We start from the raw sequence: 18,950 nt of genomic DNA, 5'->3' as shown, positions 1-18,950 counted from the left end.
TCTCTTATTTATACAATCAGAATGAGTTATTTTAATCAGGGTAAATTCTTCGAATGCCATACACCGTTCCTCAAACCCTCAAGAATGGGACAGATTTCAACCTATCTTTTAGACATTCATACAGGTACGACCCCAGACTAGTGCCCTCTGCCATGGTTAGTTTATAAAATAATGTCAGGCTAGGTTTTATATGCTGGACCCACCACGATATTAACCCCAGCTCAAGGCGAAATGCACTACGTTCGAGTAGTCTTTGGAAGCCCCAAGACGGACTCCAGATTTTTCGTTCGAGGAACTTCCGATTTTTAAATTAGGTCAATTCACAGCCATATAATACCATCGCTGTTACTTTTAGTTTATACAACTCAATACGATGTGCAAATAGAGCATGCACAGCTTAGGTTTAACCACCTTCATCATAGAAATACATGGCAATACCTTTTCCCTAATTTTTCCTTTTTGCTGCAGAGTAGAGGAGATGATTGAAACCGACACCACTAAGTAACTTAAAGGGTTTACTCTAGTAACAGGTAAATCGTTTAGTCTCCAGGCATAAGACTTTGCGTTTCTTAGAAAAAGTCATAAGAAACAAGTTACTTACCTGTAACTGTTGTTCTCCAGCATGGGTCTGGCATGGATTCCCATGCTCATGAATTTCTTCCCCGTCAGGCTGGGAATCCTCGGTAAAGAAAAAAGTCAGCATCAGTTTCGTTTCCGATCTGTCTTTCTTAGTAGTAGCCAATCCCTGGTCTCTGGGTCATACTGCCCCCAGCCAATGACTGCCCTCTCCCTAAGCCCCGCCCCTGGCAGCCATCCTCAGATTTGGTAGCACGTAAAGTGGCTGTATGACCAAGTGAAGAGCCTCAGAGGGGTAGGAGGGAGGGTTCGCATGTGAATCCATGCCAGACCCATGCTGGAGAACAACAGTTACAGGTAAGTAACTTGTTCCTTCTCCAGCATAGGGTCTGGCATGGATCCACATGCTCATGAATATAAGAATACATAGCAGTACACACATGCACAACCACGGGAGGTGGCAAGGCTCAACATTAAGCATTACATAAAACTCAACATTAAGCATCTCTTACCTCCTCACCAGGCTCACCTTAAGCGAACAGGTTGCGCAGCACTGCCTGGGCGACTCTGGCTCCTCCCTGGAATACCGGTCGATGAAGTAGAATGTTGTGAAGGTGTGCTTCGACCTCCACGTAGCATCCCTGCAGATGTCCAGCAGGGGCACACCAGACAAGAACGCCATGGTAGCAGCGATCGCTCTGGTCGAATGGGCTCTCGGACGGCCGGGCAACAGTCGGTTCGCCAACCGATGACAGTGCATGATGCAGCCGGAGAGCCATCTGGAAATGGAAGCCTTCGAGAGACAAAGTTCACAAACAGCTGTGATGTCTTCCGAAAACTCTTCGTTCGGTCCACGTAGAACTTCAGCACTCTAGCTACATCCAGCGTGTGCAAAGTCCTCTCGGCCGGCGACGAAGGCGCCGGGAAAAAGACTGGTAACACCAAGGGCTCGTTAAGATGGAAGTCCGACGGCACCTTGGGCATGAAGGAGGGGTGCGTCCTCAGCACCACCCTCGTCTTGTGGAAAGTCAAGTATGGAGGCTTGCAGGAAAGGGCATGAATCTCTCCCACACGTCATGCAGAGGTGATGGCCATAAGGAATGCTGTCTTCCACGACAGAAACTTCAACGGGGCCGAATGCAAGGGGTCGAATGGCGGGCCCATGAGCCTGGTCAGCACCACGTTGAGTTCCCAAGCCGGGGCAGGAGCCTTCACCGGCGGGAACGATCGGAACAGTCCTTTCATAAACTCCTTCACCAGGCGATGAGACCACAGGGACGACCGTCCCACAGTTCTGGTGTATCGGGAAATCGCTGCCAGATGCATCTTGATGGAAGCGTGAGCTAGTCCGGCTTTGGCCAGCAACAGTAAATACGGTAGCACTTGAGGGGCTGTAATCCATCGAGGGTTAACCTTCTGTGCATGGCACCAGACAGAGAACCTCTTCCACTTGTGTCCGTAGCACTTAGTTGAGGACGCCATGGCCTTTGCAAGAACCTCTCTGCAGTCAGCCGTGATATCGTACTCTCCAAACTCTAGTGCTGCAGGAGCCACGCCTGCAAGTTCAGGGACTCCGGGTCGTGATGAAGAATGGCGCCCCCTTCCCCCTTCTCTGGAGAGAAGAACTGCGTCCGGCGACAGTTTGACTGGTGGTGACGCTGACAAGTCCAGAAGGTCCGGGAACCATATGTGTCTCGGCCACCTCGGTGCAAAGAGGATCATCCTGCACCGGGACCTCTTGAGTTGGTTGATGAGCCCGAGCAACAACGGCGGGAACGCATGCAGGAACAGGCCGTCCCAGGGAAACGAGAAAGCATCGCCCATGCTCCTCGGCTGGGGGAACCTGCTGGCGAACCTCTGGCACTTGGAGTTCGTCGCCGCCACAAACAGGTCGATTTGGGGTTTGCCCCATCGCCGGAAGAGTTGATCCACTTGATCCTGGCGTAGTTCCCACTCGTGGCAAGAGCGCAGCTCCCTGCTGAGCGAGTCGCAATGGTGTTTTTATCCCTGCTAGATGAACTCACCAGAAACATCCCCTGGGCAACGGCCCAGTGCCACAGATCCTGGGCTTCCTTGGATAGGGCTGGGGATCTGGTTCCTCCCTGCTTCAGGATGTAGAACATCGTGGTGGTGTTGTCGGTGAAAATCCTCACTACCTTGCCCTTCTCGCGTGAAGATCTCCGATGTGTGCTCCCCACCCCTCCAGGGAGGCATCCGTCGTCACCGTCACCTGGTATGCTGGGGTCTGAAAGTCTGTGCACGCGGCGAGATGCTTGGCGGAATACTTCGTTGAGCGAGATCTTGTCCTCGAAGCTGTCCGTCGCTTCTGTCCAACGGGCGTCGAACTCCTGCAGAGGACGCATCCGAAGCCTGCACAGGCACACCAGGTAGATGCAAGAGGACATCATCCCGAGAAGGGACTTGATGGACCTCACTCTGGCCACGTCAGTGGCCAGCAGACGCTGTACCTTGCCCAGGATGGCCTGCGTTCTTTCCTCCGACGATGAGGCCAACTGCGCTACTGTATCGAGTTTGGCTCCCAGAAACAGCGCGACCTGCGACGGAACCAGGTGGGATTTGGGGGAAGTTGAGGGAGAATCCCAGGTCCGTGAGCAGCTGTACGGTCTATGCCATGTGTTTGACGGCGAGTTCCCTTGTCCCTGCTCGGATGAGCCAGTCATCCAGGTATGGGTAGACGTGGATCCCCTGCAGGCGCAGCCGCGCCGCCACTGGTGCCAGGCACTTGGTGAACACCCTGGGCGCCGACTTCAATCCAAATGGGAGGGCCTTGAACTGGTAGTGCCGCCCTTGGACTACGAACCTGAGAAACTTTCGGTGTCTTTTTAAGATAGGGATGTGAAAATATGCATCCTCCAGATCCAACGACACTAGGAAGTCGCCCTCCTCCAGCTGTCCCAGCACGTGCTGGAGGGCGACCATCCCGAACTTCTGTGCCTTGATGTATTTGTTCAGCCGATCCAAGTCCAGAATGGGACGCCAACCTTCTGTCTTCTTTCTGACGAGGAAGTATCTTGAGTATACTCCGGAGCCCTGGAGCCTGCTTGGGACGAGCTCGATGGCTCCTTTCTTGAGCATCGCCCTCACCTCTAACAGCAGTTGAGGGACGTGGTTTTCCTTCCTGGCCACTGGAGGAATTCGGGGGCACTTCTTTAGGATTTCCAGAGTGTGCCCGTGGGCCAAGGAATCCAGCACCCAACGGTCGGTGAAGATGGACTCCCACACGCTGACGAATTTTGCCAGCTGGCCTCTCACCGAGGTGCTTCATTGGGGGCCCGACGCCACGGCCGGTTCAGTCTTGTTTGGAAGCAGTATTGCCTCCTTGGCCTCCCTGGCAACGACGGAGAGATCCACCGGACTTGCCTCTTCCCCGGTAGGCTTCCTGCGAAGAGGAACGGGCCGCTTAACGGTAGGTCAAGGAGCCACCGCCGAATCCTTTGGAGGCACCTTGTTTGCCTCCGGAGTTCCGAAAGGGCGGCCGCCGTTGTTGCAGAACTCCCAAGGCCCGAGCCGTCTCCGTGTCGGTCTTGATGGCCTGCAGCGACTCATCCACAGTCTTTCCAAACAGATTGTTCCCGTCGAAGGGCATGTCCAAAACCTTGGCTTGCATGTCCTGGCAGAAATACGTCGCTTTGAGCCACCCCCCGCCGTCGAAGGCAAACACTGTTGCCCAACTGGCGGAAACCGGTGTCGGCAATGTCCGTGGCCACAGTTATGGCATGGTCCGACGCCACCTCATCCTCCTGTAGGATCGCCAGGGCCTCCGCCCTCTTGTCGTCCGGGAGGAAGCCCAACAGGGGGGCGACCTTATACCACAATTCCGTCGTAGCGGGCCACAATCGCTAGGGCGTTGGCCGCCTTAATCGTTGTTGCCGCCGATGAGATGACTCGTCGTCCCACGGCATCCAGCTTCTTTCCCTCGCCGTCCGGTGGCGAAGTTGAGGATGAAGCCGATGCACTCCCAGCTTTCTTCTTGGCCGTCGCTGAGACGACTGAATCCGGGGTCGGCTGCGCCCTAAGGCACAACGGGGCGGTGTCGGGGACCCGGTACTACTTCTCGTACCGGTCCCTTTTGGCAGGTGTCGTGGACGGGTTCTTGAGGAGGGCAAGTCCATCGTCCCAGATGTCATCCAGCAACGGCACCGCTTAGACCGTCTTCCTTTTGGCCTCGCGGCGCTGGTAGATGAAGCCTTCCTTCTCCTTAGGGCAGAGTTGAAAAAGCTCAAATGCCCTGGCAATCATGGCGTGGAAGGAGCCAATTTCAACGGGCAGGTACGCCCAAGGAATCGGTGAAGGGCGGACAGTCCCATCGTCACCGCCGTTGTCATCCGTCCCCGTCGTGGCCGTGTGTGTTCCCGTGTCGTCCCTCCGGATTGGGGAAGGCGACAAAGGCTGAGAAGGCCGTGAGGGCTGAAAGGGAACTGGATGGATTCTCCTCCTCTTGTTCGGAGGGCTTCCCGATGGACCCGGTTCAGCTGGGTCGTCCGTCGGGGGTAGGGGCAGTCTCGTCCTTATCTCCATGCATAAGGCTTGGATTGCCGTCAAAATTGCCGCCGAGTTGTCCTGAGGCTCGGGTTGCGACGGGCGTGCTGGGAGTGACGGTTGCTCGGGAACCTCGTCGTCGTTGCCACCCTCGCTCTCGTCGTCCCCCTCCTCGGGATTCGCCAGGGCCGCAGTGACTCCCTCGATAGAGGCCTTAGCCGGGTGAATCGAGGCCTTAACCGCCTTGAGCGCGCTTTAGGCCTTCACCTTAGGGGGAGGGTCACTGCCTCGCTCCCCCTCAGCCGGTTCCTCCGAGATCGACTGGGGCCTCTCCAGAAGCTTAGCCGGGTTCTCGGATTTTCTCTTCCCCGAGCCAGAGCGTTGGCTCGCGGTTGATGGCGTCGGTGAAGGTGCGCCCAGCCTGGCAGGCGAGGAGCCCGACCGTTCGATGCTCCCGGTGCCCGCGGACTCGCAGTGCTTTGCCTTCTGTTGGGCCCCCGTTGCCGGGGCGCCCTTACAGGACTTTGAAAGACCGCCCAGACGACTTCTTCTCACCTGCTGGGCTCTTGCCTTCCAGCCAGTTGGAGAGACGGGTCCAGCAATCCCTCATTGTCCGATCCGTCATGTTAAAGCAAAATGCACAGTCCTTCTCCACGTGCGTTTTGTCCTCGTGGAGGCAGTAAAGGCATTTCGTCCTCCTTGAACACATTTTGAAGGTTGCATCCAGGGCAGATCCTGCACAGTTTGCCGGGAGTCGAGCTTCCCTTCTCCTGGGCCATGTTCCTCTCGTTAACGAGGTAGGCCTCAGAAACCTCTGGAATCCTCCAAGAAGCTTTACTCGACGAAAACTTCACCCTTGAGGGGCGTAGATAAATCCGAAACGGGTCCCGTTGATCGGAAGTAGAAACGGTGGAGCTTGAGCCACGATTAAACCACAAAATGAGATAAATCTCTTTGAAAAAGCCAAAAAACAGTAAAAGCTCGAGAGCTATAGCACGAGGACTCCCAACACTTGAGCGTGCGGTAAAAATCTGAGGATGGCTGCCAGTGGCGGGGCTTAGGGAGAGGGCAGTCATTGGCTGGGGGCAGTATGACCCAGAGACCAGTCATTGGCTACTACTAAGAAAGACAAAACAGAAACGAAAATGATAGATTTTTTCTTTCCCGAGGATTCCCAGCCTGACGACGGGGAATATTCATGAGCATGTGAATTCATGCCAGACCCCATGCTGGAGAACAAAAGTTTTCAAAGTATTCATTGACAGCTTGTTTTTATCCAAATATCTTTTGACCCCCTCCAATGCTCTCTGTAGACCACCCCGAGTGTAATCCAACAATACTAAATCATCATCATATGACAAAATATTCACAGTCAAATCCCTCCACTTAGGTGGATAACTTTTCCACTCTTGACTCTCACTCCAAAGATCGGCAAGGTAAAGATTAAATAGCATGGGAGATTGATTTTAGATTCATTTCCAAATGCAGCACAATCATTTCTGTATGCATTTTCAATGCACTATGCATGTTTTACGTATTTTACACATATAGCGCATATCCACAAAAGGAACCGGGCAAAAAAGATTTCATCTGGACGTAGATGTAATAACAGCACAGAACCAGAAAGCCAGCATTGTCTCTATTTTAATCAAAACGATAGGTATTCATTTTTTCCTGAATTCCAGCAGGGACTCAATGTTAAGAAGTTCATAGAGTAGAGCATTCCAAGCTCTTGGCCCTGCACAGGAAAAGCGTCCATCACCCCAGGTCACAGAATTTGAATACAGAACCACCAATAACTGGTGCCGTGATGACTGAAGACAACATTCTGAGTGATAGACATTTTTGACACAAGATATCTTGGAGCAGTCCCTTGGATGCCCCTTAAAATCAAACAGAGGGTCTTAAAGAGCAACCTCTGCTGTACGGGCAACCAATGGTGGTTCCTTCGGAATTGAGTTGTGCTAGTGCCAAAGGCAGGATCCAAGGAGTTGAGATTAGTTGTGGACTATAGAGCTCTAAATGCAGTCACAAAGACTGATGGCCATCCTTCACCTAGGACAGATGATTTGGTGGACAAACTTAGTTCAGCCAAGTACCTCAGTACATTTGACCCAACGTCAGGCTATTGGTAAATAGCCCTGACAGACCATGCCAAGGAGAAAACTGCATTTTCAAACCCAGCAGGCCTCTACTAGTTTAAGGTAATTCCTTTTGGATTAAAGAATGCACCTGCAACATTCCAAAGGATGGTTAATCGAGTTCTGAATGGGATGGAGGACTTCTGCCTGGCATACTTGGATGACATAGCAGTGTTCTGCCCTACTTGGAAAGAACATGTTGACCACTTAGGATATGTTTTGCAGGCTCTTGAGCAGGCCCATCTGACCATAAAGGCAAGTAAATGTCAAATTGGTCAGAGCAAAGTGGTCTACCTTGGACATCAGGTAGGAGGATGTGAAATAAGGCCACTGCCTAGCAAAGTACAAGCTGTACAAGAATGGGCCACCCCTACTACTCAAACCCAGGTGAGAGCCTTCTTAGGTCTCACTGGTTATTATAGGAACTTCATTGAAAACTATGTGTCCATAGCTTCTCCCTTAAATGTGGTCTCCTCACCCAAATTTCCTAAAAAGGTCAGGTCGAATGATGAGTGCACTAAGGCATTTGAAGGACTTAAAGCCCTTTGTCAAGTTCCATTTTTAAGAGCTCCTGACTACAACCAAACCTTCATTGTGCAAACAGATGCTCCCACCACTGGTATAGGAGCAGTTCTGAGTCAGCTGGGTGAGAAAGGTAGGGAGCACCCCATCTGCTTCATCAGCAGGAAGCTGAAGGAACCAGAAACAAGGTGGGCAACCATTGAAAGAGAATGTTTTGCTATTGTGTGGTCACTGAAGAAGTTTAGACCATACTTGTATGGATCTACTTTTGTTATTCAGACTTACCACCAACCCTTGAAATGGTTAATGCAGATGAAGGGGGAAAATCCTAAATTGTTAAGATGGTCAATCAGTCTACAGGGGTTTGATTTTACCATTGAACACAGGTCAGGGTGTAATCACCAAAATGCTTATGGTCTCTCCAGAATGTTTGACCAACTGGAGTAAGGAGATTCATCCAGGGGTGGATTAAATCCTCCTGTCCCTTAGTCTGGGGGGGACGAGTGTTAGGAAGAATTCTCAGAAATGTGCCAATTCCCTTCACCTTAGAGACCCCCGGCAACTTTGCTGGATTTTGAAGACTTTTTTTCCTGCAAAGAGTGTGAGCCTTTTTTCCCACTCTTCCATGTATTTTAAATGTGTGTTTTACATTTGTGTTCTCCGATTATGGCGCTTTAGATATCTCCATAGGCATCATCTTTTAATGTGTGTTACACAGCACCCTAGGTGCAGTGACCCAGGGATGTCTTTTAGACTTTCCAAAGGTTTAAATACCTTCTTTACGATAAACTACTGTTTCCCAGAGAATGTAAAGTGAAATTGACTTTATTAGTATTTTCCAAATTCATAGACCCAGCACACACCATTTTACAATGGAGTCCTGGGGGGAGGCGGGGGTTGCATAGTATCACCTGTGTCTAAACTCTCATGTAGCAGTCAAATGCTACCCTTTCCTATTGAAAAGGCTGGTGGCACTGGTTTTACAATGAACTACCATGATTTTTTCCCCGACCGCGAACACCGGTAGCTAAAAATCACGGGAGCCATGTTTTTCATGATGGCGCCTTAAGCCCCTTTGTTTAAACGGCTCACGGTCTTCTTTTTTCACCATTTCTTTTTGGAAAGGTCCTTTCTGTGTTTGTCTCTGTGTGGCTCCCTTTGTTCGTGGGCCTTTTGCGGGCTTCAGGACTGAGTGTCTAGGGTCGGCAGGAAGTGAGGGAGGTGCCCGAAATTCCCTGTGCTTAGTCTCCTTGGAGACCCAAATGCACTCTGGCGCGATTGGCTGGCTGACTGTCCGACAAGCTTACGACACCCAGTGCATCAAGGCGGCACAACCTAGACTGAGGCAACTACAGGGGTCCAGGACAAAGAACCTCCTCATCCACCTTGCCTAAGAGGGCATGTATGGCTTGCAAAGAGGTCCCAGCGCCTCAGCAGCTGCTGTTCTTTATGCCACACGCACCTGATTTACCTCGATACTCGTTGCAGTGGTCCTTCACTTAGCTGACACGGTGTGGTACACCCATCTATACTGGAACATTGGCAGCCATTGTGCTACAATATCGTGTCTCGTCTGCCAGATTTGTTCAATTTCTACACCATATTGATTGTACCAGCTGTCATAGAGAACTTTGCCTTCACAATCACTGCCCTCAAAGTGCATTGTGACTTTACATGCTGGTGGTCCTCATTCTTTTGTTTCTAGATCACCACATATTTGCATCGCATAGGGGCGACACAGATGGACTCTTCCTTTTGGAGAAGATACTGCCCTGATTGTTGTACCAGATGGGTTATTATTGTGGGTGTCTTATATCTCATTGCATCCTGTACTCCTGCATACATGTTCTGGTACTGGGGTCTCCTCCTAATTTCTGCACTTGTGCTTCACCTCAGAGATATTGGGTCTACTCTCCATGCCACTAACGGGGCTGCATCCTTGTCCCTTTTCTTATGGATCCAGCGTGTTTTTGTCTCTTTTGGTTCATCCATATTACATGGTAGGATCTTCCTGGCCCTCCTTGTTGCTCTCACCATGTAGGGTGCTTGGTGAGCCGTCTGATACATTGCCGTGTTCAGCGAGCCTCTGGCATGCCCCCAGACATCAGGATGATGATTGTCAAGGTGACCAAATACCCAGAGGAGTTAGCAAGGGCTCTGCAGGGTGAAATATCCGGCCTCATGGCTACTGACATGGATGGCCATCTCACTATACTCTAATGTGTGAGGTTTATGTCTTTTAATGTGTTTTCAGTGCGTCTCTCTTTTTGCCTATTTTTTGTGATGTCACTCTTAAAATGTTTTGAGTTTTGGGGTATCACACCTAACTGCTTTCTGAGTACCATGTATAATCAGCTTTACATGTTGCACACACTTCCGGCCTGGCAGATTCTTCCATAGCCCAGCAACCCAACGTCACTTCAGTACACGGCATCTCTTTTTCTCCATCATTACCGCATTTGGTATACTGTTGCAGTTATGTTGTTTTTCCATAGAAGTGATAGGCTGAACCCTATGTTGCGAAAGGGTACAAGAAACCACAAGGCTAAATGCCGGCCATCTGTTGCAAGGAAACGTTACCGTAATGCAAACCTGTTTGGTAGGGCACACCTGAATTCGGGCCAATGTGATTTCATATTATCGATCTCTCTATATAAGCTGCCTCTTCTATGTAATGGGCAGAGAGGTTTCTGACAACTCCATGTGACTTATTGTGAATACTCTCTCCAAATCTCAGCTGTCATTTGTGCCTAATAAGAATACACTTCCTTACCATTCAGGCTGGCTCAGCACGCTCATACCCATGCTTTACTACCAGGTGCCTCAGATTACGCACCCGCACGTTACAGGCTAGCTACAACTCCCAGCCCCTCCCCACGAGCTCCCGCAATGCCCGGCTAAGCTCACGCACCTTGCCGCCCTCTCCACTTATGATCACGGCTAGACTCTGCCGCCCTAATCCAAAGCCTACAGCAACCACGAATACGGACTAATTGGTGGCTAATAAAGTACTCTACCACACCCACAATGGTGCCACTCCCAAACAAAATGTGTTACCACTTGTGTCCACCACCAATGAAAATGAGCCCCCCAGTGTAAAATCTGTCGTTTGCAATTCTTCTACCCCCATTTTGAATGCTACTGTGCCAAATGTGTTACCACTTGTGTCTACCACCACTGAAAATGAGCCCCCAGTGTAAACTCTGTGGTTTGCAATTCCGCCAACTCCCATAGCGCACCCGTGCACACCACCCCACTTACTCTCCCCATGAAACCCCCTACAGCCACTATGGAACCCCATCTTAAATGCGCTATGATCAACGCTAGGTCCATCAATGCCCACGCGTTAGACATCCACGACCTCCTAACCACCCATGATCTCGATCTGATCATGATCTCAGAAACATGGCTACACGGGGCCTCCGGCCCGGCGCTCACACTACCCCCTGGATACTCCATCACTAGACAAGATCGTCTATCCAAAGGTGGAGGCGTAGCAATCACTGCCAAAGACTGCTTTTCTATCAGGAAGGTAGAGAAATCCTTGCATAACAACAGTGACTACCTCCAAGTCAAAATCAACCTCTCTCTCTCCCCAATGTACCATTGCTATCCACATTGTCTACCGCCCCCCAGGCCCAACAGGCGAGTTCCAAGCCTCTCTTATCCACCTTCTCTCCGACAACCTCAAAAAACAATCTAAAGCCATTCTCCTTGGGGACGTTAACCTAGGTCTCCAGGACAGTAAGGACCCAGCAGCCAGATCCCTTGACTCAGCCCTCAAGGCTCTGGGCTACAATAATACCATCTTTAGCACAACCCACACCCAGGTGAGAACTCTCGACTGGATCGCACAACATAACTGCCCACTCATCACTGGGAACACTCCCACCCCATGGTCCGACCACCACATCATCACCTTCAGCATCCTCATCACCTGCTCCACCACCCCCACCCCAACCACTGCCACCCTGCCTCACCTGAAGCTCCCGCCAGCTCACTAAGGAAAGGCTACTGTCCTTCCTCCAAGGCCCAGCCTTCAGACCCCCTTTCTCCACTGACCCAGAAACACTCGCTACAGCCTACGAAGTTGCCATCAAAGCAGCTATTAACTCCATTGCCCCCCTTAAACCCCACAAGTCTAAACCCGCCACCCATTCCAACTCCTGGTTCACCCCAGACCTCCTCACACTCCGCAACGAAAAAAAGGCTGCTCTTACTCAGTGGCAAATGTCCCACTCTGACAAAGACAAAATGACCTTTAAATCCTGCTCCACCAAATATAAAAAAGCAATCACCCAAGCAAAGGCCAAATCCTTTGAATCCAGAATCTCGGAAGCCCAATCCAGCACCAAAGAAATCTTTGCCATTTTCAGGGAGCTAGAGACACCTACCCCTGCCCCCCAGAACTTCACCAAAGACAAAGCCTGGTGTGATGATATACAAACAGCCATGAAAAATAAATTGAGCCTGCTCCAAAACAAAATATTAGCCACCAAGCAATCCCTACCCAACACCCACACCCCCATCCCACCACCAGCCCCGGACCCCCCAACCTTTTTCATTCAAACCCATTCTAGAAAAAGACATCAACATAATGAGGAACATCAAACCTTCCAACTGCAAAGGTGATGCCTGCCCAGCCACCATTATCAAAGACTGCACTGAAGCGCTTGCTCCCTTCCTTGCAGCCTTTGTAAATGCCTCATTTGCCACAGGGAAAGTCCCCGCCTCCCTCAAGGAAGCCTGGGTCCGCCCTCTCAAAAAAAAAAATCTACTCTCGACCCCACATCCCCCAACAACTATAGACCTATCACCACTGTCCCGTTCCTCCTCAAAATACTGGACAAAGCACCATACCTGCAGCTTCAACACTTCATTGAAGAGAACAAACTCCTAGGACTCCGCCAATCTGGCTTCCGCCCCAGACACAGGACTGAAACTGCCTTAACTTGACCTGAAAATCCAGATGGACGATGCCAGAGACATGGGCAAACCTGCACTTCTCTTACTTCTTGACCTATCCGCGGCTTTCAACCTCGTTGACCATGACGTCATATGCCACCACCTCTCCTCTACTGCCAAATTCTCCCCTCAAGCCACAGCATGGATCACCTCCTTTCTACAAGACAGAACCATGCAAGTATTCCCTGACCTAGCATCCGCCTCACCAAATATACTCTACGGTGTGCCCCAAGGCTCCTGCCTCCCACCCACCCTCTACAACATTTTCACACAACCCCTTTTCCTCATCCTCAACGCCATGGGCATTTCTTATACTAACTACGCCGACGACACACAGATTCTCCTCACCCTCACTGGCGACTATAACACTGACTCCATGACCCTCAACAACACCATCCAAGCCTGGATGCAGACAATGGACTATGCCTCAACTCCGACAAGACTGAACTCCTCCTGGTAGGCTCACCCGACACGCTGAAAAACCGAGACTCCCAATTCAGCCATTTCACCATAGATTCCATCAAAATACCTGTCTCAGAATCAGTCAAAACCCTTGGAGTCTACTTGGATTCCAACCTATCCATGGATAGACAAGTCAACGCTATAGCCTCTGCGGCTGCATATCATGCATATCATGCCAAACTAATCAACGCAGTCAGGCCCTTTCTCTCCAAAGAACACTGCACAAACATAGCCAGAGCAATCACTGGATCTAGGCGTGACTACTGTAATGTACTCTTCGTAGGCACCTCCAACAAAAACCTAGAGAGGTTACAAATCATACAGAACAGTGCTCTCCGGGCAGCCCAAGGCATTGCCAAAAGAGAACACATATCAGAGGCCAGAAAACTAGCCCACTGCCTCCCAATAAAACAAAGAATCATCTTCAAGACTCTGACACTGACCCACAAGTGCATTCACCTTTCTGCCCCCGACTACCTCTCTCAAAGGATCCACCCCGTCTCCTCTACTAGGCCAACCAGATCACCATATACAAACATGCTGTCTGTGCCATTAGTAAAAAAAAAAGCTAGAGCGGGCTGATCCAGCTTCCCATATCTCACACCCACCCACTGGAACGCCCTACCTCCCACAATGCGAGGTGAGGCCTCCCTCAGTGCCTTCCGCAAAACCATGAAAACCATCTTATTCACATAAGTTGTGCCGCACCAGTGGTATCCATATCATATGCATATGTTCCTACTGCATAAACTGTATTGTAATGACTAACTGTACCAACCAAAATATTAGTTTTATGCCTTGTAGAATTCATAATGTACCATTGAATGCCACTATTCCTGAAACTAAGCTCTTGCAAGTAACAGCGCCTCAAAGCCCATGGGCTGCTAGCGCGCTATATAAATTTAAATAAATAAAAAAATAAAAAATCTCATGCATTTGAACTCATATTGGTAGTATAATGAAGACCTATTTTGGTGGAGATAACGATTCTCAGATTTGTGTGCTTTGATACTTTGAAAATGTATTTATTTGCATTTGTAAAACGCACAACTGCACTCAGGCATCGTGGCACTGTTAAGAAGGCTTACTTTAGTTACATAAGTGCTTGTGAGGAACAGACATACATACATGTTGCCTAGTCCATCTAGGAGAGTGGCAGCAGCAAGTAACACAGAGTCAAATCTGGTGGCATAAACATGATGGCCAACCCCATCTTGAAGGGTGGCAGCAGTAGGGTAATGCAGAGTCAGTATAGGTGGCACACACATGCAACCTAGATTGGTCTTCGATCCAGAAAGTACATTGCTGAAGAGTACACTTTTCAACGGCAGGTCCGGAAAATTAGTGAATGCAAGGTAAAATATTGCTGGTCGTTTTTGGCAATCCCAGCATTTTCAATTAAGTATTTTCATGTCACAAGACAAACCAATGGCATTAAATGGCAGTGCAGGCACCTACTTTCTGTGTTTTCCTTATGGTTGGCGTCATATCCCTAAAATAGTCTGGTTCGTTTTCATCCATTTGTGACAGCACATTTCCATTACCACCTTCCACCTTAACACTTGTAGGTGCATCTTCATCCCAGGAGCTCCATTCTTCTACTTCTGCCTTAGTACAGAAAATAAACACAGTTTAATTTTGGAGGATTAACATACTATTCACTAGAGTATGTGTGTTTTTTTTATATAGTCCAAAACAAGGGGAAACTGATGGAGCACTGTACAACAAAATCTATTAATGTGATACAAGATCATGAAAGAGGGGACAAGGCTGGGCTGTGAGGTTTCCACTATAATGCATGTTTAATCAATTATGCAAGCGCAGTCCTTGCAAATTCTTAAAAATCTCACTACACCTTAGTTTACATATTATGCCTAAGAGAAAGGCACTCGCCCCACGATGACCGGCTGACAAAATATTTGCCAGTGCTTTATGTAAAAAGGTGCACGTCACCACAAGCACATATTTAGTGCAATGCTGCCACACAGAGGCCAGGCATTAACAGTGAAACATTAGCTGCAAACAAAGTTTGTTTTCAGTAAATGTCAAGCTAAAGTTTCCAACAACCCCATGCTCACCCGCAAGGTCTGGTACCATGCAAATGGTACTAGCCCTTCATAAAATCTCCTCGACAATGCTAGTGGGCCGGTAGCTTTTGTAAGCCCTGAAGTGCAATACAAAATCAGAGAATAAATGAAGGGGCCAATAAAAAATGTGAACACACTGTATATGATACAAGTTGGGTCACTTCTTAGTGTGCCTATTTTACTCTTTAGAGGGCCTTGGATCCATTGTATTTGCCTAGCTCTACATGCCACCAGTGACCTCATATTACGAGAGCTTGATGAACAGGGCGGCAGACCAAAGAGCCAGTTGCGTTCTAAAATTTAGGTGAGCGGGTTCATGATTTAACATAGCCAGGAGGAGCCCAGCATGAACAAGAAAAAAGTTCAAAGTCCTGGGCTGTGACTCTGGTGTGAGCCCCATAGTCACTTTCCTGGCCCTACACTGATACACCAAACTTTCTTCTCCCAGCAACCACCGCAGCAAGTCCTCATCGAAGGCCGCCCTTGTGATGAAAAACTATTGTGCCATTTGAGAGACGATATACGATAATCACTTTGCACCCTCATTAATGTATTGAAACGAATGAACAATTGACTAGCAGGTTTTTGTGAAGTACACATTTCACTTTTGTCAGATAGAATTTCAGCATATATATAACAGGTGATGGAATAAACCCTGTTATCACAAAATACAACAAATGTTAATTGTGAATTACGAGAAATTTTAAATATGGGGAAGTGCATAGTGAAGGCCCTACGGCATTTCGCAACAATATGAGGTTAGTTAAGCACTCATCAATGGTGACCACACCAGACTAATTTAACTCCTAATCCCCACCCGATACTCTGATCATGAATTCTCATGTTAACAATGTATGGGGATAGGTGATTGGCATAAGCAGAAGGGTTGTGTGCAGTACGCATCTTAAAAGTGGCCAGATTCATTCAAATCAGAATATTTCTACACCGCCTTGTGATAAGTGGCAAATGGCCATTTAATGTAAACCGTACAATTGGTCATCTGGGAGAGCAGTCATAGGCCCTCCAGAACACATTTTGATGACAGTGCAAACGTAGCAGTGACTTCACGTGCATTAGGCGTATGACGTCACATGCACGCTACGAATTATAAACAAAGAATTAACATGGCGCTGGCCTGCACAACACACGCGTGGCACCCGGGCTAGAGCCCGATTACTACAGAACTGTTTTCTAAAGGTGAGAGATTGGGCAGAGAGCCCGTATTTTTACTTATTTATTCATTAGATCAGAGGTACACTTAAGAGTTGACTGGAACGTCTGGGATCACACGGGGCAACACAAAAAGTTATTATCTTTTATGTGTGAGAAAGAGAGGGGGCAATGACTGCTCAGCATTTCTATACACCGTGTTTTGATTAAGTTTGCTTTGAACTGGTACTAAAAATACAAGTTAAATGGCAATTACACGTACTGTTTCTTATACAAAAAAATGTCTTTACTTCACATAGGACCAATCCGATAGGAACAAGACCATATTATAGATATATTTATTTTTATTTTTTGCATTCATAGAGCGCACTGGCAGCCCAGAGGCATCAAAGCGCTGTTACAAGAATGTGTCTGAGTTATGAGGTACATGCTTTGCTTACAGGTTACAATCAGTGTAGCAAAGTTAGGATACATGGGTACAGTGCACAGTACTTACAGGTGGTTTAGTTACACGAGTCAATTCCAATGGGTAACCTGTAAAGGTGGGAGGGGTGGGACGTGTGGCAGGTTGTGACCTAAAGCATAGTTTTGATTGCTTTGCGGAAGCTAGGTGGGATATTCCTCTGAGGTGGGGTGGCAGGGAGTTCTGAGGATCCAATTAGGAGTAGTTCTGTTTTTTTCTCTGTTTAAGCACAGCCAGTTTTACAGAACATTAAAAGAACTCACAGGTTAAAGGCACAAAGAGGGTAAGCAATGTGATAAATCCCTAGTATATGCATACCAAATAGCTTCATGTACGGATAAGTACAGTAATGGACAGAATTAACCTGAATAATTCCATCTTATTTCCAGGAATCAGTACAAAAGAAATACTCTTAGTATTGTAGACTGTGCCCAATTGCTCCACCCGCGTATTTCAGTTGATGTTCCTAGTATAATTACGGCACCTGCTTGACTGTTGCATCTTGCCTACCTCTGTGCCCTATGCATCATTTGATGCTCCTAGTATAATTGATGCACTGTTGCCTACCGACCTGTATCAAATACTGCCCATTAGCCATCAAATATTGTCGGTTAATCATGCCTATGAAGAAGACCATTCCTACGTATTCTTGGCTTATAATCAGAGATGCCCTATTACTCATAATGATCCCCCTCGCCCTAGGCACTATAGCCAGAAATGAGGAGTATGTTACTCTGCAACCAACCCAGGTCTTCATTACCACACTAAGTAAGCAGAGTATTTCCCCTATGATGTCCACCTCACTACCTCATGACACAATAGCACCGACAAAACTCTTGCCTTCTTGGCCAGCACATCCCACCATACTTAACTCCTTGGCCACCAGTACAACAAATTATACTAACCCACTGAGCCCATCCAATGGATCCAGCGTTACGCTCCCAGACCTGTTCCTAACCAACCATGTACTACAATAACCATCTTCTAATCCTAGAGGTAATTAACACGAAATCTATATCTAACAATAAAAAGACCCTCAAACCACACCTCTGCATGCCCTTAAACGATCCCACCCTCCAAACTAAGACTATAGTACCTTTAAACAAACCGAATAACATTGTCCCCATCAAGGGAGCTCTTATCAATGCAAGGTCTTTGACAGCACATGCGTTAGACATTGCTGACCTTATTACATCATTTTGGCCATTACAGAGACATGGCTCCATGCTGCAGCAGGCCAGTCTATATCCTTAGCCATTCCAGATAACTACACCATCATCTGATTAGACAGAGAATCATCCAAAAGGTGGAGTCGCCGCCGTTATTTCTAAAAACTCATATCGGTTTAAGAGCCTCGCCTAATCACCATTTCCCTTCAGCTGGACTTTTATCCATGAAGCTCCCTCTCTCTGCTACACGTACTTTAAAAATGCATCTTGTGTATAGGCCCCCGGGCCCTGTCTCTACCTTTGAGGAAGATATTACTCCTATCCGCCAACATTAAACCAGGATCTCAAATCCTGCTACTTGGAGACTTCAACTTAGGCTTCCAAGATACAACTGATGACTCTGCCACTACTGTAGATAATTCAACCTCAGAACTAGGTTTCTTCCATTGTATCATGAAGCCCACTCATTACAAAGGTAGAATCCTAGACTGGATTGCGGAATTGAATTGTGAGATCAATATACTCGCTAATACACCATGTGCCTGGTCGGACCACCATATTGTCTCTTAACTTGCAATCTAGCACTCTACCCAACCTCACCAATGCTCTGGCACCATCGTCCCTTACCAGAAATAATAATAATGTCACAGTAGAGAATGTACTGCCTCTATTAAAACCTATTCTGAACCACTCAAGCACAAGCACGGACCCTACAACATTAGTTGATTTATACAATTCAACTCTCGGCCAAGCTATTGACACAATCACTCCTGTGAAGATGTGCAAAGCCAAGCTGCATGCTCACCTAAACCCTTGGTTCACCGCTACCCTCAAAACTCTATGCAACACCAAAAGACATGCAGAAACCTCTTGGAAAAACCACCCTACCGCCCTA

At 48.4% G+C, this 18,950-nt stretch overlaps 1 protein-coding gene across 1 annotated transcript in view; it reads right to left on the bottom strand.

The window, feature by feature from the left end:
- The window catches only part of EBAG9 (estrogen receptor binding site associated antigen 9), a 136,243-nt gene that overhangs the window by 80,195 nt on the left and 37,098 nt on the right, over nucleotides 1-18,950 (bottom strand). Inside the window, exon 4 of the mRNA XM_069621515.1 lies at nucleotides 14,625-14,774. Coding sequence (XP_069477616.1) covers nucleotides 14,625-14,774 — 150 coding nt within the window. The remainder of the gene's footprint in view (nucleotides 1-14,624; nucleotides 14,775-18,950) is intronic.

Source organism: Ambystoma mexicanum, chromosome 5q (genome assembly GCF_040938575.1).
Source record: "Ambystoma mexicanum isolate Mex_15411 chromosome 5q, UKY_AmexF1_1, whole genome shotgun sequence".
Taxonomy (NCBI): Eukaryota; Metazoa; Chordata; class Amphibia; order Caudata; family Ambystomatidae; genus Ambystoma; species Ambystoma mexicanum.
The sequence above is the reverse complement of the archived record's forward strand: the minus strand, read 5'-3'. Positions and strand labels throughout refer to the sequence as shown.